General features: G+C 40.0%; 1 protein-coding gene across 1 annotated transcript in view; it reads left to right on the forward strand.

Moving 5' to 3' along the window:
- FER (FER tyrosine kinase) overlaps positions 1–23,310 on the forward strand; it is a 444,812-nt gene that overhangs the window by 142,129 nt on the left and 279,373 nt on the right. Inside the window, exon 9 of the mRNA XM_056139057.1 lies at positions 18,415–18,537. Within this exon, the coding sequence (XP_055995032.1) occupies positions 18,415–18,537 (123 nt within the window). The remainder of the gene's footprint in view (positions 1–18,414; positions 18,538–23,310) is intronic.

Here is a 23,310-nt window from a genome sequence, read left to right on the forward strand (position 1 = left end):
TCCTGTAGGCAAACAGCTCCCATAAAAAAGCTGGGATAGCCATCCTAGTATCAGTCCACATCGATTTCAGAGTTAAGAAGGTCATAAGAGACAGTGAAGGCCATTTCTTATTGATTAAAGGATCTGTACAACAGGAAGAACTTACAATAATAAATGTATGTGCACCTAATGAGAGACCAGCAAAGTACTTAAAACAACTACTCATAGAATTGGAAAAAGACATCAATAGCAACACAATACTAGTTTGAGACTTCAGCACCGCTTTGTCACCTCTTGATAGATCAACCAGACTCAAGCTTAGCAAGGACATACTTCATCTGAGGGAAACAGTGGAAGAAAGGGACTTAGTAGATATATACAGGACACTTTATCCACAAAAAGCTGAATACACATTCTTCTCAAGCGTACATGGAACATTCTCCAAGATAGACCACATGCTGAGCCACAAAACATGCCTCCAAAAAATTAAGAAGATATAGATTGTATCGACAATCTTCTCAGACCATAATGTGCTGAAATTAGAAGTAAATCACACACAAAAACAGGAAATTAAATCAAACAACTGAAAATTAAACAGTGCGCTATTGAACAACGAGTGGCTTAGACAGGAAATCAAAGAGGAAATCAAAAGATTCTTAGAAATGAATGAAAATGAGAACATGAGTTACCAAGACTTATGGGACACAGCATTCCTGAGGAAGGAGGAGCGAGCACACATAAGTAACCTAAGCTCACAGCTTAAGAGCTTGGAAAAGGACCAAAAAAAAGGAGCACAACCCGAACAGGAGAAAGGAAATAATAAAACTCAGAGCAGAGATTAACGAGATGAAAACCCAAAAAGCCATCCAAAAGATCAATGAAACCAAGAGCTGGTTCTTCGAGAAAATTAACAAGATCGATAAGCCTCTAGCGAAACTCACAAAGAAAGGGAGAGAGAAAACCCTAATAAACAGAATCAGAAATGAAAAGGGGGTCATTACAACAGAAACTACAGAAATTCAAAGGATCCTCAGGGAGTACTTTGAGAGGCTTTATGCCACGGAACATCAAAACCTTGAGGAAATGGATAAATTCCTAGAATCCTACAGACTCCCAAGGCTGAACCAAGAAGACCTGGAATACCTGAACAGACCTATCACCATCAAGGAAATTGAAATGGTAATAAAAAGTCTCCCTAAGCACAAAAATCCTGGCCCGGATGGATTCACTAGTGAATTCTTCCAAGTCTTTAAAGGAGACTTACTCCCAGTCCTCTTTAAGCTTTTCCACGAAATTGAAATATCAAACACACTTCCGAACAGTTTCTACGAAGCAAATATCACACTGATACCAAAAGCAGACAGAGATACCACAAAGAAAGAGAATTACAGACCGATATCCCTGATGAACACAGATGCAAAGATCCTCAACAAACTACTAGCAAATAGAATCCAACTACTCATCAAAACTATCATACACCATGACCAAGTAGGATTCATCCCAGGGATGCAAGGATGGTTTAACATTCGGAAATCAATCAACATAATCCATCATATCAACAAAAGAAAAGATAAAATGCATATGATCATATCAATAGATGCAGAGAGAGCATTTGACAAGATCCAGCACCCCTTTATGATGAAAACCCTAGCCAAAATGGGTATAGTGGGGACCTTCCTCAATATAATTAAAGCCATCTACCACAAGCCTACAGCAAGCATCATCCTCAATGGGGAAAAACTGAGAGCCTTCCTTCTAACATCAGGGACGAGACAAGGATGCCCATTATCTCCACTGCTGTTCAATATAGTACTGGAAGTACTTGCTATAGCGATTAGGCAAGAAAAAGATATTAAGGGCATTCAGGTAGGAAAGGAAGAAATCACGCTCTCACTATTCGCAGATGATATGATACTCTACATAGAGAACCCAATAACCTCCACCAAAAAACTCCTAGAAACAATAGACTCGTATAGTGAAGTTGCAGGCTATAAAATCAATAACCAATAGTCCATGGCTTTCCTATACGCAAACAGTGAGAGAGAAGAAAGCAACATGAAAAAAACAATCCCGTTCACAATTGTGCCCCAGAAAATCAAGTACCTAGGAATCCGCTTAACTAAGGAAGTAAAGGACCTGTACAAAGAAAACTACAAAACGCTACTTCAGGAAATAAAAGAGGACATGAGGAAATGGAAAGATATCCCCTGCTCATGGGTCGGGAGACTTAACATTGTCAAAATGGCAATAATACCGAAAGCATTGTATAAATTCAATGCAATTCCTATAAGGATACCCATGACATTCTTCAAAGAAATGGAGCAAACACTCCTGAAATTTATATGGAACAATAAGCCCCCACGAATAGCTAAAGCAATTCTTGGGAAAAAGAAAATGGGACGAATCAACCTCCCGAACTTCAAACTGTACTACAAAGCAGTAATAATTAAAAAAGCATGGTACTGGAACAAAGGCAGAACTGCAGACCAATGGAACAGGGTTGAATACACGGACATCTCCCCTCAATCAGATGATCATCTAATCTTTGATAAAGGTGCAAGTAATGTGAAGTGGAGTAAGGAAAGCCTCTTTAATAAATTGTGTTGGCATCACTGGACAGCTACATGCAAAAAAATAGGCTCAGAACTCTGCCTAACACCATGTACAAAAGTAAGATAGAAATGGATTAAAGACCTCAACATCAGACCAGTAACCATAAGGTACATTGAAGACAAAGTTGGCAAAACCCTCCGTGACATTGAAGCTAATGGTATCTTCAAAGATGCCACGCCACTGGCCGAGCAAGTGAAAACAGAGATAGATAAATGGGACTATCTTAAACTCAGAAGCTTCTACACCTCCAAAGAAACAGTGACCAAAATAGAATTACAGTCTACAGAATGGGAAAGGATATTCACCGAATACACATCTGACAAGGGGTTGATATCCAGGATATACAAAATACTGGTTAAACTCCCCAAGAAGAAAACATCCAACCCCATCCAAAAATGGGGCAATGAAATGAACAGAACTTTCTCAAAGAAGAAATCCGAATGGCAAAAAAGCACATGAGAAAATGCTCTACATCATTAATCATCAGGGAGATGCAGATCAAAACCACAATGAGATACCATCTCACACCTCAGAGACTGGCCCACATTCAAAAGAACAAAAGCAACCGATGCTGGCGCGGATGTGGCGAGAAAGGGACATTCCTTCACTGTTGGTGGGATTGTCGACTGGTTCAGCCCTTTTGGAAAACAGTATGGACGATTCTCAAAAATTTAGAAATTGAGCTCCCATTTGACCCAGCAATACCACTCCTGGGAATATACCCCAGAGAGCAAAAATGTATAGTCGAAGTGACATCTGCACTTGTTTGTTCATTGCAGCACTCTTTACAATAGCCCAAAACTGGAAGAAACCTGAATGGCCAAGAATAGATGACTGGTTAAAGAAACTTTGGTACATCTACACAATGGAGTACTATGTAGCTCTTAGAAAAAATGAAGTCATGAAATTTACATTCAAGTGGTACAACATGGAAAGTATCATGTTAAGCGAAATGAGTCAGAAAGAGAGGGATAGACATAGAAATATTGCATTCATCTGGGGGATATAAAGTAACAAAATATGAGATTAGTACCCAAGAATAGCTGAGATCAGCACCAAGAGGTTTACTCTGTAGCTTATTGGTCAGCCGGGCATTCTAGAGGAAATGGCAGCTCAGATAGATAAGGGAGCACCAAATAAAGGGTGTTTGGAGGATCCTCCCAGGATGGGAGATGCTTGTCGAGAGCAGACCATGGACTGAACATGTTAGCCACTCAATGCCTCTTTTGCAGACCACAACACCCAAAAGGAGAGAGAGAACACAGGGGATTGCCCTGCCACAGAGGCAGGGGGGGATGGGGTGATGGGGGTTGGGGGGATATTATCCATGGTGGTGGAAAATGGGCACTGTTGGAGAGATGGGTATCTGATCATTGTATAATCGAAATCCAAGCACAAAAAATTCTAAATCTACAACTGTACCTCACTGTGTTTCACTTAAAAAAAAAAAAAGAAGTGGGGCTGGGAAAACGGGACAACAACTTGCAAAAAAAAAAAAAAAGAAGTCAGACCTCTGTCTATTGCTAGGCACAAAACTCAGATTGAAGTGGTTTAAACACCTTAATACCAACCTCAATATATAAAGTACATGGAGGAAAATGTAGTCAGAACCCTCCATGACTTGAAGCAAAAGGCGTCTTTAAGCATGAAACACCACTGTCAAGCAAGTGGAAATTAACATAGACCAATGGAACTACATTAAACTAAGAGCTCCTGTACCTCAAAGGAATCAGTGACCAAAATACAGAGAGCCCATGAAATGGGAAAGAATATTGACCCAGTGCCCATCAGATAAGAGGTTTATTATCTAGTATATACAAGACATTAGTAGAAATATACAAGATAAACACCTCCAACTGCTTGAAAAATGGGGAGAATAAATGCATAGAAAGTTCCTCAAAAAAAAAAAAAACAACAAATGGCTAAAAGGCACATAAAAAACTGCTCTATATCACTAATCATCAGGGAGATGCACATCAAAAACAACAATGAGATATCATTTTGCACAACAGAGACTGCACATCAAAAAGAACAGGTACAACCAGTGTTGTTCGGATGCAGGGAAAAAGGTGCTCTCATTCATTGTTGGTGCGAATGTTGACTGCTCCAGCCTTTCTGGAAAACAATATGGACATTCCCTAAAAAATTAGAATTTGAGCTTCCATATGACCCAGCAATACCACTTCTCGAAATATATCCTAGGGATGCAAAAAAGCATGATAGAAATGACATTTGCATCTGTATATTTACTGTAGCACTGTTCACAAACAACCCAATTGCCCCAGAACAGATGACTGGAAAAGAAGATGTAACACTGAATGCATTGTGGTATATCTACATGATGGAATACTATGTAGGTGTTAGGAAAGATGAAGTCATTAAATTTGCTTATAAGTGGACGGCCTGGAGAGTATCAAGCTGAGTAAAATGAGTCAGAAAGAGAGGAACATACATAGAGTGACTACGCTGATTTGTGGAATATAAAATAACATGTGTATGATAACATTGATTTATCGTTTCTCTCTGTCCGCAGGGTGCTTAGGTTTATTGTGTTACATCCATCACAGTGCTCCCAAGGCATTCCCATTCCTCTGTATTTATCTTGAACCTCTTCTCTATGTTCTCTTCCCCAACCAGGTAATCAACATTTTTCCCTAAGCAGTACCTGTGACTTCTAAAGTCAAATTCCTCAGCAATCTCTCATTTGGTATTTGTAAGCAAAATATTGCTTTTCTCCTTCTCTTATATACTTTTCCATAGTTTACTTCAGAGCAGTGTCCTTTTTGTATAGATACAGGTAGACAGTTAATGCTCTTCTTCAGTAGCTCTGGGAGCTAATTGACTCCCAGTATATTCACTCCTGGACAATCGTTTTCTCAACTTAAACTTCAGCTGCCCTTAGTTCCTAGCACCCCAAAAGCAGGGTCCTGACAAGTGACTGGATAGACCCAGGGAAAGCTGTATTCTACAGTGGCATTGAAAATGGGCCAGGCCAAGAGCCATAATACTTAACTGTAAGTTCAGAGCATGTTTGTGGACAAATACTATCATGACCCAAAGAGAAGTGACTGGACAAGGACCCTGCAAGCATTAGGCAGGGTTAGTTTGGTCTGAGAACTGTGTGTCTGGGATCTATAGTGAGATGTCCCCAGGAGAGCCATCCTACAAGCTTAATGTATTTTTTGTTGTGTCTGTGCACAATGATTAATATTATTATTATTTTTTAATTTTATTGATTCATTGTGGAATAGAGTTACAAGCTTTCGTGTCTGAGTTACAATCACACAATGATCAAACACCCATCCCTCCAACTGTGCAAATCTCCCACCACTAGTATTCCCAGTATGCCCCCACCTTTCCCACCCTCCCACTGCCTCCACAGCAGACAATATTCCCCATACTCTTTCTCTACTTTTGGACATTATTGTTTGCAATGCAGATACTAAGACATTATCATGTTTGGCTCTTTATCTACTTTTGGCACACATCTCCCATCCCGACCGATTCCTCCAACCATCATTTTCTTAGTGATCCCTTCTCTATTCCAGCTGTCCTCTTCCTGCCCGTTCATGAGGCAGGTTTCCAGCTATGGAGCAATCTTCCTGACCCTTCTATCTACTGTCCTTGGGTGTCAGTCTTGGGTTATGTTATTTTATATTCCACAAATGAGTGTAGTTCTTTTATATCTGTCCCTTTCTTTCTGACTCATTTCACTTAGCATGATTCTCTCCATGTCTATCTATTTGTAAGCAAATTTTATGACTTCATCTTTCCTAACAGCTGCATAGTATTCCATTCTGTCGATATACCAAGGGCTGGAGTGACAACACAGCTGGTAAGGTGTTTGCCTTGCATGCTGCCAACATGGTCAACCCAGATTTGATTCTTTCACCCCTCTCAGAGAGTCTTGCAAGCTACTGTGAGTATCTCGCCCGCACGTCAAAGCCTGGCAAACTACCTGTGACGTATTCAGTATTCCAAAAACAGTAACAACAAGTCTCACAGTTTGTTGTGAGAAGTTACTGGTGCCCGCTCATACAAATCAATGAACAATAGGAGGACAGTGCTATAGTGCTACAGATATACTACAGTTTCTTTAACCAGTCTTCAGTTTTTGGGCACTTGGGTTGATCCAGATTTTGGCTATTGTGAAAAGTGCTGCAATAAAAATATAGGTACAGATAAATGACTAATATTATTAAGAAGTAGAATTAAGATGAATGTTTAAATGGTTGTTGGAGTATGTAAAGGAGAAACACCCCCGAGCTGGTATTTTGCCCATGAATGGATCTCCTCAACTGCAGGAGATCAATGTCTTATAAGAACTTCTCTCAGAAGGAAGAGTTTTCATTTGTTTATTGAGCTACTTCACCTAGGTGTAGTTGCTACCCCTAGTGCTTGGAGGTTGGGCCATGGCTGTGAGATGGAGCATGGAGAGACTAGCATGGTAGACAGGAATAGACAAGAATGAGGGGCAGTGTGAGACTGGAATTGGGCACTTAGTGAGACTGGAACAGGCTTGTGGGAGAATGGAATAAACAGCAGCTGATCACCAATCAGCCTAGCGGCCCTGTTCTCTCCTTCCTGTGTTTGTTGGCTGTGGCTGCAGGCCAAGGTGGGAAAGTGGCACATGGCAGGCTAAATAAAGAGACCGCCACTGCCACCTCACTCATTTATTTAGTGATTACACAATCTGAGACTAACATTCAATGACAGTTGAGACAAGGCCCAGTAAGATTGCTCTATGGTTGGAAGCTTGCCCCATGAGCTGGGAGAGAAGGCAGCTGGGAACGAGAAGAGATTACTTAGTCAGTCATAGTTTTGGGGATTCTTCCAGATGGGAGATTTGTGCTGAAAGTAGGTAAATGACCAAACATGATGGCCACTCAATATCTGTACTGCAAACCATAATGCCCCCAAATAGAGAGAGACCAAGAGGGAAATAGGGCGCCATAGGGTAAGGGGGAGTGGTGGGATGAGGGGGTGTATTGGGGACATTGGTGGTGGAAAATCTACACTGGTGGAGGAACAGGCGTTCGATCACTGTATGACTGAAACTCAAAGCTTTGTAACTCTCCATGATTCAAAAACAACAAAACAAAACAAAAAGTTTCAGTGGTTTCAGCTTAGATCTCGTTTTGTTGAGTTGATATGGCTATACCACTTACACTTGTCGCTGGTATAAATGAAGCCTTGGTGCACTTACCTATAATGTAAGTGATGATGATGATGATGATGATGATGATGATGATGATGATGATGATTGATGATGATGATGTTGACGACAACAATTTACATTTGGGACTATACCTGGCTATTCTCCGGACTTACTTTTAGCTCTGTGATCTGGGATCACTCTTAGCCATGAACGGTGCATAATATGTAGTGCACGGGATTAAATTGACTTGGCTGTTTGCAGATTAGGCACCTTGCCCACTATATTCTCTCTTAAACTCTAATTTTCACATTAAAGAATGTCTTTTGATTAAAATTTTTAGTGGATAATTATTATTCACGTTGTGTGGCATTATTGAGGAAAAATTAGTACTTTCAGAATATTCTAACTGTATCTCTTTTTATTTTTTTTCTTTTGGTTTTTGGAACACATAACAGCTGTGCTTAAGCCCTACTCCTAGCTCTGTACTCAGGGAACACTCTTGGCAGGGCTTGGGAGAATATAAGGGGTGCTGAATCACACTGAGATAGTGATAGTCTCTCCAGCCTAGGGATATCTTTTGTATTCTATTTTATTTATTATTTATCACACATCTTGACTTATAAAGTATTTGATGTTCCAGGGTAATGATAATGAAGAAACAAATTACCAAAAACCATGGGGCACAGTACTTAGGGGAGACTCATAGCAATATACTTAAGGAAAGAAGACAAAGATAAAATCAACAATCTAAATGCACACCTGAAATGTCTGCAGAACCAAGAACAAATGAATCCAAAGACTGGTAGAAGAAAAATAATAAAAACCAGAGCAGAAATCAAGAATATGGAAACCAGTAAAGCAATACAAAGAGTCAATGCAACCTGGAGCTGGTTTTTCAAAATAATAAAAAAATATAAACTGATGGCTAGACTTATGAGGAAAAAAAAGAAAAGTGCTCAAATAAATATATCAGAAATAGAAGGGAAGAAATTACAACAGATCCTCGAGAAATAAATGTATATATTTTTAATTTGCTAGTCAAATTTCATTATTATTTCTTTAGTTTCCTGAATGTAAATATAAAGTGTTATTTTTATTGGGATGTTATTCATCACTATCATTGTCCTCCCATTGTTCATTGGTTTGCTCAAGCGGGCCAAGTAACATTGTGAGACTTGTTACTGTTTGGCATATTGAATATGTCACGGGTAGTTTGCCAGGCTCTCTGAGATGGGAGGAGGAATCGAACTCGGGTCACCCATGTTGGCTGTGTGCAAGGCAAACACCCTGCCTGCTCTGCTATTGCTCCAGCCCAAAATTTTGTAATTTTTATTTTATGTTTATTGCATCATTTTTAAAAATAAATTCTGAGGTTCTGTGGTTATTACACCACCATAATTTATATACAAACCAGGGTTGCTACCTGCCTGTTTTCAGATTTGAAGAAATTCTAATGCCGTGTTTATAAATAACAATGTTAGTGCACTTATCTATCAAATATATTCCAGAAAAAAAATTTATGATTCTTCATTTGCCAATCCCATTTACATAGATAGATAGAAGGCTTTATCTAATTATTCTTATATTTCCTGTTTTCTACTTATAGATTCAGTAAATAAATTAAAATTTTCATGGCGATTATGATATGGCAGGGCCTTCACAAATAGTAAGAGAATGCTTTCAACTGTTTCTAGTCTGAAGGACTGGAGCGATAGCACAGTTGGTAGGGCATTTTCCTTGCATGCAGTCAACCTGGGTTCGATTCCTCCGCCCCTCTTGAGAGTCCAGCAAGCTACTGAGAGTATCCCGCCTGCACGGCAGAACGTGCAAGCTCCCAGTGGCATATTCATGATCACGATCACAATCATCCTGTTGCTTGTCGATTGCCTTGAGCAGGCCCCAGTAACGTCTCTTTTGTCCCAGCCCTGAGATTTTAAAAAGTGCCATATTCAAGGCTCTTTTAGGGTTAGGAGAATGAGACCCATCATTGTTACTGGTATTTGGCATATTGGGTATGCCACGGGGAGTTTGCCAGACTCTGCCATGTGGGCAGGTAACATTCGGTAGCCTGCCAGGTTGTCCAAAGTAAGAATGAGATAGTAAGATGTTGCGGCCTAGAATGTGCGCTTCCGGGAGCTGGGTTTTATAGTCTCTGGGTCTTGGCCATTGATGGGATTACATGGCGCCAGGGGGCCAGTTGGTGGCTGTGACCCCTGCCTACTGGAAGATGGAGGATCTGGGTGGAGGATGCTCAGCCCCAATCCAAGCAAGCTTAGAGATCTCAGCCCCAGAACCCACATGCCTTTGTTCCTCTGCCGGTACCTTCATGCGTGTCGAGAGTGGTCTCAGCATGATAGTGGCTGGTTCTGGAAGTCTTCGGCTGCCAGAGCTCTGCTCAGGGCAGGGAGGGAACCTTAACCCACCCCCCTCCAAGGGGCCCCAGCAAGGACAGCCAGGAGCAGGGTCAGGAGTCTCTGCCGTGGTGTATTCAATATGCCAAAAACAGTAACAACAAGTCTCACAATGGAGACTTCCTGGTGCCTGCTTGAGAAAATCAATGAACAATGATAGGACTGTGCTAAAGTGCTATAGAGCTAGTACTGAATTCTTTAGAATGTAGAGTTTAGGTGATTTGATTTAGATTTGAATCTGAGGTTGTTTCATATTCTCAGTAGCTACTCTCCTTCCTATCCAACATCTGTCCCCTATATGTCTTTTTTTTTTTAATTTATTTATTGAATCACCTTGGGAAAGGTTACAAAGCTTTCAGGTTTAGGTCCCAGTCATGCAAATATCAAACACATTTCCCGTTACCAATACTTTTTTTTTTACCATGAAGAACCCCAATAAAACACCACCCCCCACCCCTCCCAGTCCCTGTGGGGCAGATGAATTCTAGTTAACACTCTATCTGTTTTGATTAGATTCATTATTTCAATAAAAGATTCACCACTATTATTTAGAGTTTACCCCCCCCACCCCCCCAAATCAGACATGCTGAAAAAGCATTGTGACGTGATTTGCTTTCTACAGCTGGGTTCAAGAATTAAATGTTGGTTTTGGATTTCTGCTATTTTACTTATTGACCCTGGAAGTATTTATACTGAAAGTCAGATAGTTAAGAAATTGGTTTCTGTGCTCTGGAGTTGTGGCCGTGCTGGAGAGCTGCTAGTGGGGGGCAACTGGTGGCCTCGGTAGGGCGTGAAGGGCGGACCGAAACGCCCCCTTCCCATGAGGTTTTAGTCGCCCCCACTCCCCCGGCTCATACCTGCTGTCCACAAGGCTCCCATGCGGCCGCCATCCTTCTTTCCAGAGAAGAGAGGGTGAATGGGGCAACACCCTTTCCCCTCTGGCAGACTTGATGGCCTGGATTAACGCATAGTCTGTTCACTTTTCTGCTCCAAGCTGCTGGGTTCTGCATTAAGTCCTTGTGCTTCTGGGGCTGTGGCCGTGCTGGAGAGCCGCTCGTGGGGGGCAACTGGTGGCCTCGGAAGGGAGTGAAGGGCGGACCGGAACGCCCCCCTTCCCATGAGGTTTTAGTCGCCCCCGCTCCCCCGGCTCATGCCTGCTGTCCACAAGGCTCCCATGTGGCCGCCATCTTTCTTTCCAGAGAGGAGAGGGTGAATGGGGCAACACCCTTTCCCCTCCAGCAGATTTGATGGCCTGGATTAACGCATAGTCCGTTCACTTTTCTGCTCCAAGCTGTTGGGTTCTGCATTAAATCCTTGTGTTTCTGGGGCTGTGGCCGTGCTGGAGAGCCGCTCGTGGGGGGCAACTGGTGGCCTCGGTAGGGCGTGAAGGATGGACCGGAACGCCCCCCTTCCCATGAGGTTTTAGTTGCCCCCACTCCCCCGGCTCATACCTGCTGTCCACAAGGCTCCCATGTGGCCGCCACCTTTCTTTCCAGAGGGAGGAGGGCGGAAGGGACCAACACCCTTTCCCCTCCGGGCAGACATGATGACCTGGATTAACGCATAGTCCTTTCACTTTTCTGCTCCAAGCTGCTGGGTTCTGCATTAAGTCCTTCTGCTTCTGGGTCTGTGGCCGTGCTGTAGAGCCGCTCGTGGGGGGCAACTGGTGGCTTCGGTAGGGCGTGAAGGACGGACCGGAACGCCCCCCTTCCCATGAGGTTTTAGTCGCCCCCGCTCCCCCGGCTCATGCCTGCTGTCCACAAGGCTCCCATGTGGCCGCCATCTTTCTTTCCAGAGAGGAGAGGGCGAATGGGGCAACACCCTTTCCCCTCCAGCAGATTTGATGGCCTGGATTAACGCATAGTCCGTTCACTTTTCTGCTCCAAGCTGCTGGGTTCTGCATTAAATCCTTGTGTTTCTGGGGCTGTGGCCGTGCTGGAGAGCCGCTCGTGGGGGGCAACTGGTGGCCTCGGTAGGGCGTGAAGGACGGACCGGAACGCCCCCCTTCCCATGAGGTTTTAGTCGCCCCCACACCTCCGGCTCATACCTGCTGTCCACAAGACTCCCATGTGGCCGCCACCTTTCTTTCCAGAGGGAGGAGGGCGGAAGGGACCAACACCCTTTCCCCTCTGTCAGACTTGATGGCCTGGGTTAACACATAACCCGTTCACTTTTCTGCTCCAAGCTGCTGGGTTATGCATTAAGTACTTGTGTTTCTGGGGCTGTGGCCGTGCTCAAAGCTTAACTATGATTTTCAGAGAGAAACGTTAGGTGGTTTACTTTCCATGGATCACTTTGTATATAGAGAGATGTCGCGCGGCCGCGTAAGCGACCGCGCGGTTTTGAGGAAAAGTCCTAGTTCCCGCATACTCGAGCTGTGCTTGTAGAGGTTTCTGGTCACCGGGGTTCCATCTGGGGGAGGTGGGATGCGGTACCTACCCCATCTGGGACTTCCCGATGATCTCGGCTCTTTTTGGAACCTGTTTTTTTTTTTTTCCCTTTGGGATCTGTGGATACCGCCCTCCATGTAGTCCTTCTCTTCGGCTAAATCTATATGTCTATTTTTTGTGTTTCATTTTTTACATTTGTATATTGAAAAGTCAAGCACTTTTTGGTATTGATTTTATCAACTGCAACTTACTATACAAGCCTATTGTTTCTAGGAGCTTCTTGGTAGAGGCTTTAGGGTTCTCAAAATATAGTATCATGTTATCTGCACATAGTGAGAACTTTATTTTTTTCCTTTTCTATCTGGATGCCCTTAATATCTTTTTCTCGTCTAACTGCTATAGCAAGTACTTCCAGTACTATATTGAATAGAAGTGGTGAAAGTGGGCATTCTTGTCTTTTCTTTGATCTTAGGAAGAAGGCTTTTAGTTTTCCCCCATTGAGGATAATTCTTGCCGTGGGCTTGTGGTACATGGCTTTGACTTTATTGGGGAAAATTCCTTCAATGACCATTTTGCTGAGAGTTTTCATCATAAATGGGTGTTGGATCTTGTTGAATGCTTTCTCTGCATCTACTGATGTTATCATATGGTTTTAATCATTTCTTTTACTGATATGTTGGATTATATTGACTTGCAAATATTAAACCATCTTTCCATCCCCAGAGTGAATCCCACCCAGTTGGTCATGGTATATGATCTTTTTGATGAGTTGTTGGATTCTTTTTGCTAGGATTTTCTTGAGGAACTTTGCATCCATGTTTATCAGCCTGTTGTTTTCTTTTTTTTTTTTTTTGTGGCTTCTGTGTTTGCTTTTGGTATTAGGGTGATATGTGTCTCATAGAAACTGTTTGGGAGTATTTCTGTTTCCTAAATACCTGGAAAAGCTTGAAAAGAACTGGCAATAGGTCCTCTTTAAATGTTTGGAAGAGTTCGCTAGTGAATACATGGACCTCAACTTTTGCTTTTGGGAACACTTTTGATTACAGTTTCAATTTCCTTGAAGGTGACAGAACTATTCAGGTATTCCAAGTCTTCTTGGGTCAACTTTGGGAGGGTATAGAAATCCAGGAATTTATCCATTTCTTTTAGGTTCTCTTATTTCATGGCATATAGATTTTAGAGGTAATCTCTGATGATATTTTGAATTTGTTTGGTTTCCGTTGTAATGTCCCCCTTTTCATTTTGGATTCAGTTTATTCAGGTTCTTTCTCTTTCTTTCTTTGTGAGTCTTGTATCAGTCTTGTTCATTTTCTCAAAGATACAGCTCTTGGTTTCATTGATCTTTCAGATTTTTTTTTTTGGTTTCCATGTCATTAATTTCTGCTTTAACTTTTATTATTTCTTTCATTCTGACATGTTTGAGCTCCTTTTATTGGTCCTTTTCTAAGATCTTGATCTGTGAAGTCAAGTTATTCATGTGGGCCCTTTCTTCCTTCCTGAGAAATAATTGTAGAGATAATAATTTTTTTCCCTTTAACACTGTTTTAGCTTTGTCCCACAAGTTGTGGTAGAATGTGTCTTCATTTTTGTTTGTTTCCATGTATCTTTTAATTTCTTCCTTGATTTCCTGTACACAAATGAGAGAGGAGAAAGTTATATGATAAAAACAATCCTGTTTTCAGTCATGCATCAGAAAATCAAAAAAATCAAATACCTTAGAATTAGCATAACTAAGGAGGTAAGGGACTTGTACAAAGAAAACTACAAAACACTACTTCAACAAGTGAAAGAGGACAGGAGGAAATGGAACACATCCCAGCTCATAGATTTGGAGAATTAACATTGTCAAAATGGCAATACTCCCCAAAGTATTATACACATTCAGTTTGATCCCTATAAGGGTAACCATGACATTCTTCAAAGAAATGGATCATTCTGAGTCTGATTCTCTTCCTCTGATTGGTTTCACTCAATGTGTTATTCCCCATCCACGTAGAAGCAAATTGCATGACTTCATCTTTTCTTGTAGCCAAGTAATATTCCATTGTGTACATGTACCATAGTTTCTTTATCCAGTGATCTATTGGACACTTGGGTTGTTTCCATATTTTGGCTATTGTGAATAGTGCTGCAGTAAACATAGGAATGTAGATGTCTTTTCTGCATTGTGCTTAGAGGCCTTTGGGATATAACCCTGGGAATGGAATTGATGGCTCCTACTGAAGCTTAATTCCTAGTTTTTTGAGGAATGTCCAAAAAAATGGACCAGTCAATATTCCCACCAGTATTGAGTAAGTACTTTCTTACCCCATATCCTCACCAACACTTGTTATTGTTTTTTTGATGAGTGCCTGTCTTTCAGGTGGGAGATCATATCTCACTATTGTTTTGATTTGTAGTTCCCTTATGATCAGTGATTTAGGGTCTTTTTTTATATGCATCTAGGCACTCAAATACAAGTATTTGTACTTTGTACTTTGTACTTTGAGGAAGCCTCTGTTCATGTCCCCATTATTTTATAGTGTTGATTTTTTTCCATGAAGGGTTTTACAAATATTTAATATATCTTGGTTATTAACCATTTATTGATGAGTAATTGACAAGTGATTTCTCCTTAACTGTGGATTATCTTTGTATTCTGCACATCATTTTATTTGAGATGAAGAAGCTTATTAGTTTAATACAATTCCATTTGTTTATCTTTGCTTCTTCCTGCTGAACAGTGGCATTTCATCCTTAAGGATGCCTCTAGCTTTAATATCATGGAGAGTTTTTCCTAAAATTTTGTTTATGTATTTTATGGATTATGGTATTATATGGGCTGGAGTGATAGCACAGCAGTTAGGTAGGGTGTTTGCCTTGACGTGGCCTACCCGGGTTCGATTCCTCTGTCCCTCTCAGAGAACCCGGCAAGTTACCGAGAGTATCCCGCCTACATGGCCAAGCCTGGCAAGTACCCTGTGGCATATTCGATATGCCAAAAACTGTAACAGCAAGTCTCACAATGGAGAAGTTACTGGTGTCCGCTTGAGCAAATTGATGAACAGTGGGAGGGCAGTGCTACAGTACTACAGTGGTATTATATAGAGATCTTTAATCTGTTTGATTTCACTTTTTGTACATGGTGCTAGAAAGAAGTTTGAGTTTATTTTTTGCTCTTGGCTGAACAGTTCTCTCAGCACCACATTTGAAGAGACTTTCTTTGCTCCACTTTGTAATTTTTTACTCATTATCAAAAATTTACTGGTTTTATACCAAGGATCTGTCTCTCGATGGTCTATTTCATTGATCTGAGGATCTGTCCTTATTTCAGTATCATGCTTTTAAATTTTACCACTTTATAGTAGAGTTTGAAGTTGTAGAAACTTCTGTCTCCTATATTTTTTACCAATTGCCTTGGCCTTTTAGGGGTAGTAGGGTTATTGTTCCATATGAATTCAGGACTGTACGATTTATATTTTGAAAAATGTCATGTATATCATTATAAGGTCTGCATTGAATCAGTATAATGGTTTGGGGAATATTGCCATTTTGACTATGTAAATCTTCCCAGTCCATGAGCAGGGAATGTGTTTCCATTTTTTTATGTCTTTATTTCTTGAAGTAGTGTTTTGTAATTTTCTTGTATAGACCTTTCACTACTTTGATTAAGCTGATTTCAGGGTACTTTATTTTCTAAGGTATGATTTTGAATGCGATTTAAAAAATACACATATCTTCTATTTTATTATTTGTATATTGGAAATTCATGGACTTTTGCATGTTAATTTTGTAACCTGGTATGTAACTTAACCAACCTCTTGTTTCTAAGATTTTTTTTTTTTGTAGAGCTTTTTGGATTTTCTAAATATAGTATCATCTCTCCAAATAGTGAGAGCTTGACTTCTTCCTTATATATTAAGGTGTACTTAATATCTTTTTCTTTCATAATCACTATGGCAAGTACTTCCAGTAGTATGCTGAATTTTAGTGGTAAGAGAGGACAACTTTGTCTTGTGATCTTGTGCTTGATCTTTGAAGGAAGGCTTTAAATTTTTCCCTACTGAGTATGTTTGTTGTGGCATTGTGGTAAATGGTTTTGACTATGTTGAGAAAATTCCTTCAATTTCCATTTTCTGAGAGTTTTAATCATGAATGGGATTTGGATCATGGCAAATGCTTTTTGGCATTTATTGCTCATCTTATATTTTTCTTATATTGATGTGGCATAATATATTGATTGACTTGTGCATGTTAAACCAGACTTGGCATCCCAAGATGAATTCCACTTGGCCATGATGTATGATCTCTTTGATGTGCAATTGGATTCTTTCTTTTATTATTTTGGGGGTCTTGGCACTTATCAAGGATATCAGTCTATAATTCTTCTTTTGTGCTGTCTCTATCTGCTTTTGATATAAGGTAATGTTTCCTTCATAGAAACTTTTAAGTGTTTCTGTTTCTCTGATTTCCTTAAAGATCCTAAAAAGCGTTGCCAGCTCTACTTGACAGATTTGAAACAACTTACTAGTTCTTCCTAGACCTGCGTTTTATTTTGGGGCGGGACTTAAAATTTAAGTCCATCTCTTCCATTTCTTCTTTCAAATCGAGTATTTCTTTTTTGGGTTTTAGTCTCGTTTATCTGTTATGTGGTGACAAAGCAATGCTGAAGACTCAAAGTAGTGTGCTTCCAATCATGTCTTCCTTCAAGTATTAGTAGTAGTTGTATGAGGCTTGCAAGATGTTGCTGGTCCCTTGTTAGGTTTATATATATTTAGGTGTCTGAGTTCTTCCTGATGGATTTATATCTTGATCATTTTGAAATGACTCTCTGTCACTTATAACTTCCTAAATTCTGAAGTTGATATCTGATGCTAGTTTTGTACCCTGACCTATTTTGTGGGTGTTATTTGTTTGAAATATTGTCTTCCAACTTGAAACAGATTACTGTCAATTTAAATTCCATACCACTGTAGCACTGTCATCCCATTCTTCATTGATTACCTTGATTGGGTTCCAGTAATGTCTCTATTCATCCTTGCCCTGAGATTTTTGCAGCCTCTCCTTACCTGTCCTTTCCAATGCTGCCATGTTGGAGGCTCTTTCAGGGTATGGGGAATGGGCCTGTTATTGTTACTATTCTATAAAATTAAGAATTACTTTGTTTGCTTTAAAATGAGAATGAGTAATAATTCTACTCATTCATGGCTTTCCCCTCCCCCATGCCTCCTCCTGTATTGTGGATCACCCTTCCATATCTGGGAACTGTTGTTGGCTATCCAACATAAGTGCCCACCTTTTGCAGAAAATTGATGGAGTGACTCCCAGACTCTCAAATCATGCTAGGCAGACTGATTTCTATGAGTGCATACCAACTATTGGAACAGTTATCACTATACCTGGATTACTTATGAGCAAGTTCAGGGAATACAAGCATTGTGGTAAGATGATAAAACCATGATGTAAATACACATTTGTGTGAAAATAAAAACTATCCTGCTATATAATTACTTTTCCTTGGGTATAACAGGTATTTGATTTTATCTATCATTCAAACCCCTGCCCCCCCCAAACATTATTTTGTTTCTGCTTCTCTTTTTTTTCTCTAGAACAACACTACCCAGGAATATTATTGTGATTACTGAAATATTTTTTTCTCCTCTCTCTTGAATGATTGGTCACATGTTTAGCATTTGAAATATGGATTATGCAGCTAAGGAATTGAAATTTTATTTTTATTTAATGTATGTAATTCAAATTAAATTTCGTATGACTCTTGGTTTTGGATGCAGTAAACTTAGATGTATAAAGGCTTTTGTGAGTGTGCATAAAATGAATGAAACTTGATAATTGTATCAGTGATAAAAAGACAATCTCATTCTAGGTTGAAAACTTTAGAAGAAGAAATTGTGCAGACACAGCAGTTGCTTTTGCAAAAGGAGGAGGCTGTCTTGGAGCTGGAGAAGAGAATTGAGGAGTCTTCTAAGACATATGAAAAAAAGTCTGAGTAAGTAATGCAAAAGTAGTTTGAAAGAAGAGAGTTTATTGGAATTTTACCAAACTACTTCATATTATGTTATTGTAGCTGTAAAAATTCCTAGAGATTGTAATTTTAGTTTTGTGTGTAAAACCTTGTGAATCACTCTATGATCTGAATCTGGGGTTGAAGAGAGAGCACAGTTAACTGGAATGCTGGCTTTGCATGTAGGTGGCCTACTCTCAGCCCAAGTTCATGTTCCCCTGAGCACCAAGCTGGAGCACTCCCTGTACAACACCATGTGTGGCCCCAAATAAAGAAAAAAGAATCTCTTTTTCCAATACAGTGTATACATCATATGTTTCAGTGATTTAATGGTTTGAACTATTTTCTGAATATCGATCTACTTTTTTTCCCCCACTTTATTTAAACACCATTGTTTACAAAGTTGTTCATGATATTTGTTACAGCATTCAATATACTAACACCAATCCCACCACTACCTTCCTAAATCCTTGTCTCACTTTCCCAACCACCCCTAAAGCCTGCCCCTGTAGCAGGCCCACGACAGTTTATTTGACATTGCTTGTTTTTATTAAATAGCTAATGGAATGATCAAAAAATTATTTCTGTAGAACAAACTTTGTGAAAATTGTTGTATCTCACCATGGAGACATTAAGTCCCTGTCTGATGGTTTACTAAGTCATTATTGAAAATTAAGACTTCTATGTTAAATGCTTTTGTTAGTCGACATTAGTTGGTTTCTGTATCATCCAGTCCGGTTTGCTACTACAGGGATGTCAGTGTTGTAGAATTTGAATATGTTGCACCACATTAGCGGTCATGTGCTCCAGAAAATTCAGAATATTTATATGGGCAGTTAACTGGGCAGCTAAATATTTAACTGGGTGTGACAATCATGTCTTCTGGAAGTATAGGATGGGGCGGGGGGAGGTTTCCCACTCTGTCTCTGAGAAGGCCTGGAGTTTTCAGCCATAGAGACCCATGTACCTGCAGTTTCCATCAGATTAGGTTCTCAGTGGTGCTCAGTACTGTGGCTGTGGAGTCCAGCCCGAGGCATGAAAGTGCCTCTGGTGTTGAGGGGCAGCTGCTTGGGATGAGGGCAACACCCTGCCAAAAAAGCCCCTGTTGAGAGTTCCTGTTATTTCCTCTAAAGCCCTTCATATTAGTTTTTTCCCTACTATGCAAACTGTGAATTTCTTTCATTTTTTTTTCCCTCCCATTTCTCCTCCTCCTTCTTCCATTAAAGAGTTCTACCAGATTGGTATATGCCAGCTCTCCTTGCCGTTGCTTTTTTTTTTTTTTTAAACTCTGGTCTTTGACTCTCTTCACTATATAATGAGATTCATGTTCTTCCCCTATTTATATTTATCAATAAGTATGTAAGTAGAAGAGTGTGGCTCCTGGGAAATTGGGGTGGATATATGAGAAGTAGTCACTGTCACTGTCCTCCCATTGTTCATGGATTTGCTCGAGCGGGCCCAGTAATGTCTCCATTGTGACAATTGTTACAGTATTTGGCATATTGAATATGTCACGGGTAGCTTGCCAGGCTTTTCCATGTGGGCAAGATACTCTCGGTAGCTTGCCGGGCTCTCCGCGAGGGGCGGGGGAATCGATCTCGGGTCACCCATGTTGGCCGCTTGCAAGGCAAACGCCTTACCCGCTGTGCTATTGCTCCAGCCCAATGAACTAGTACTTTTTTTGTTTGTTTGTTTTTGTGTCACATCAGCAATGCTCAGGGGATAATCCTGGCTCTGCACTCCTGGTAGTGCTGGGGACCATATGGAATGCTGGGAACTGAACTAGTGTCTGCATGTGCAAGGCAAACTTCCCACCACACTGTACTATTGCTCTGGCCCCAGGAAGTAGTACTTTTAAGTTTTCCATTCTATTCTATGTTTTATTCTTGATATTTTATGTAGGGCTGGAGCGATAGCACAGCGGATAGGGTGTTTGCCTTGCATGCAGTCCTGGAGGCTGACCCAAGTTTGATTCCTCCGCCCCACTCGGGGAGCCCAGCAAGCTACCGAGAGTATCTCGCCCGCACCGTAAAGCCTGGAGAGCGCCCCATGAAGTATTCGATATGCCAAACACAGTAAGGAGTCTCATGATGGAGAAGTTACTGGGCCTGCCTGAGCAAATCAATGATCAACGGGAGGACAGTGTGCTATTTTATTTAGCAGAACTCACTGAATATTAGTTTTATTATGTCTTCTACAGTACTTACTGTATTTTACTCTTAGGGGTTAGTAATTTTGATTAACTTACTTAAAATTATATACCTAGGATATAGAAGAAAATACACAAACTCTACAAAATGTCCTTTGAATATAACATTTTCTTGATTCTCGATTTCTTGATTCTTGATTAAATGTTGAGTATAATCTTTTCTTGATTATAACATTTTCTTGATTTTCATTTACTCTTAAGAGAATAAGTTAGACGGGAGAAAGATTTCAGGTAATTCAGAGGCAGTGTCCTATTTAATTCAAGTTCTGTTTTTTCTGTTACCAAGAAGTTTTTATTGTTAGCTTCAGGACATAATCTTGAAAATGTTAAGTGTACTTATATAATCAATCATTGTGAAATCTCGTAAGTCAGATATGAGGAGGGTTGATGTTTGCCTTTGAATTACATATTCAAATAGTTTGCTAAGCAAATAGTCTAAAAAGAGATTGTAAGAAAAATCTTTGCTCTTCAGTTTCTTAATCCCTTCTTCTGTGTATCTGTGTATAAATGCATTTATATGTTTAAAACAACTCTATTATTTTAAATGTTTCACAAGTATTAATAAAATGTGCTATGTAAATAAGAAATTAATTCAACAAAATCTCTTTCATGTCTACTGTGTTATCATGATTCTGTTTGGGAAATGCTAATTACCTCTCAGCATATAGTATATACTGATCTAGTTAATTTTATTAATTGTGATCTTTAGTCTTTTGAAGAGTAGTACATCTTATCACTTACCATAGTCATTAATGGTTCTACTGTTTTTCAGATTTACTTAATTCCCTATCTGTTTGTTATGATGGTTATCTGAAATTCATTGAAATATAACACAGGCCACTAGAGATTTTTTTAAACATCATTCACTGAGGTATTTTCAAATGGTATTTTTATATTAAATCCATTTTTATTTGTTTACTTTTTTTTTTTTTTTTAGTGAAGCACCATGTTGACCTTACAAGTTTTTGTACTTGGGTTTCAGTCATATACTGATCGCGTACCCAGTGCCCAGTGCCCATTCTCCACCACCAATGATCCCAGTAACCCTCTCAACCCTCCATAACCCCATCCCGTCCCGCCTCTGCGGCAGGGCATTCCCTTTTGTTCTTTCTCTACTTTTGGTTGCTAAGGTTTGCAAAAGAGGCATTGAGTGGCAAACATGTTCAGTCTATAGTCTACTTTCAGCATGCATTTCCCATCCTTGGAGAATCCTCCCAACACCTTTACTTGGTGTTCCCTCTCTGTCTGAGCTGCCCTTTCCCGTATCATGTGCTGCTGGCCTTCAAGCCATGGAGTAAACCTCCTGTAACTTATATTGACTATTATAGGATGTTGGTCTCCTATTTTATTACTTTATTTTTCCCCAGATGAATGCAGTCTTTCTATGTCTGTCCCTCTCTTTCTGACTCATTTCACTTATGTCCATGTAGTACCATCAACTGGTATTTTTTAAAAATGCTATTCCTCAACCATCTCTTTTGGTTGAGAACTCTTCATAATAGCATCATGGGGTTTGAGATGGATCACGGACAATGAATAAATATACTTTTGACTATAGAAAATAAATAAAAAAAATTAAAAAGCCCATTCCCTGTTTATAAGCATTGATCAGCTATATATTAAAAAGTTTAAAAGCATTGATCAGCTATATATTAAAAAGGGCCAGAGCAATAGCATAGTGGGTAGGGCGTTTGCCTTGCACGCAGCAGACCTGGGTTCGATTCCTCAGCCCTTCTCAGAGAGCCCGGCAAGCTGTTGAGAGTATCTTGCCCGCACGGCAAAGCCTGGCAAGCTACCTGTGATGTATTAGAATATGCCAAAAACAGTAGCACCAAGTCTCACAATGGAGATGTTACTGGTGTCTGCCCGAATAAATCATGAACAACGGGAGGACACTGCTATACAGTGCTGTACAGTTCTATATATTAAAAAACAACTCTGTACGAGTTCCTTCTGCCTGTGATGACTTGCTCAGTTGATGCTGATTCCTTAAGTTCCAATTTCAGAAGGTTGCTTTTTGAGTACTTATCCTCATTCATTGAAGCTTTTCCTCATTGACAGCTATAATTTCTTATACATTAATAATTTTCCTCAGTAGCCTATAGCATATTTAAGAAACTGTTTTTGAAGGAGAGGAAATTTCCCCCTACCCCTGTAGGTTCTTTTCAGTCTGGTTGAATAATCAGATTAATATCTGACATATTAGGAAGAGAAAAATTAAATTCAATGATCTACTTGAGAATCTAGATAAATGTAAATTCTAATGTGTATTTGGAAGATTGAGGGTATACATCTAGGATAGTATTTTAGTCTGCAAATTGGAATCGGAAGTGGCAGAGAGATCTGACACCTCAAGCAGCAGCGACAGACTTATGCGACTTACAGAAGGTGACTTTAAGAAAATATTATTTATAATTTTAATAATTATAATTTTTGGAAAATATAATGTTATTTCCATCTGAATGAGCATGTCTTAGAAATATTGAGTAGAGGCCAGAATGTGGCTACGTGACTATTGTCTTCGAGGCCCTGTGTCTCTAGTTTTAATT

Source organism: Sorex fumeus, unplaced genomic scaffold (assembly GCF_029834395.1).
Source record: "Sorex fumeus unplaced genomic scaffold, SorFum_2.1 ptg000131l, whole genome shotgun sequence".
Classification (NCBI taxonomy): Eukaryota; Metazoa; Chordata; class Mammalia; order Eulipotyphla; family Soricidae; genus Sorex; species Sorex fumeus.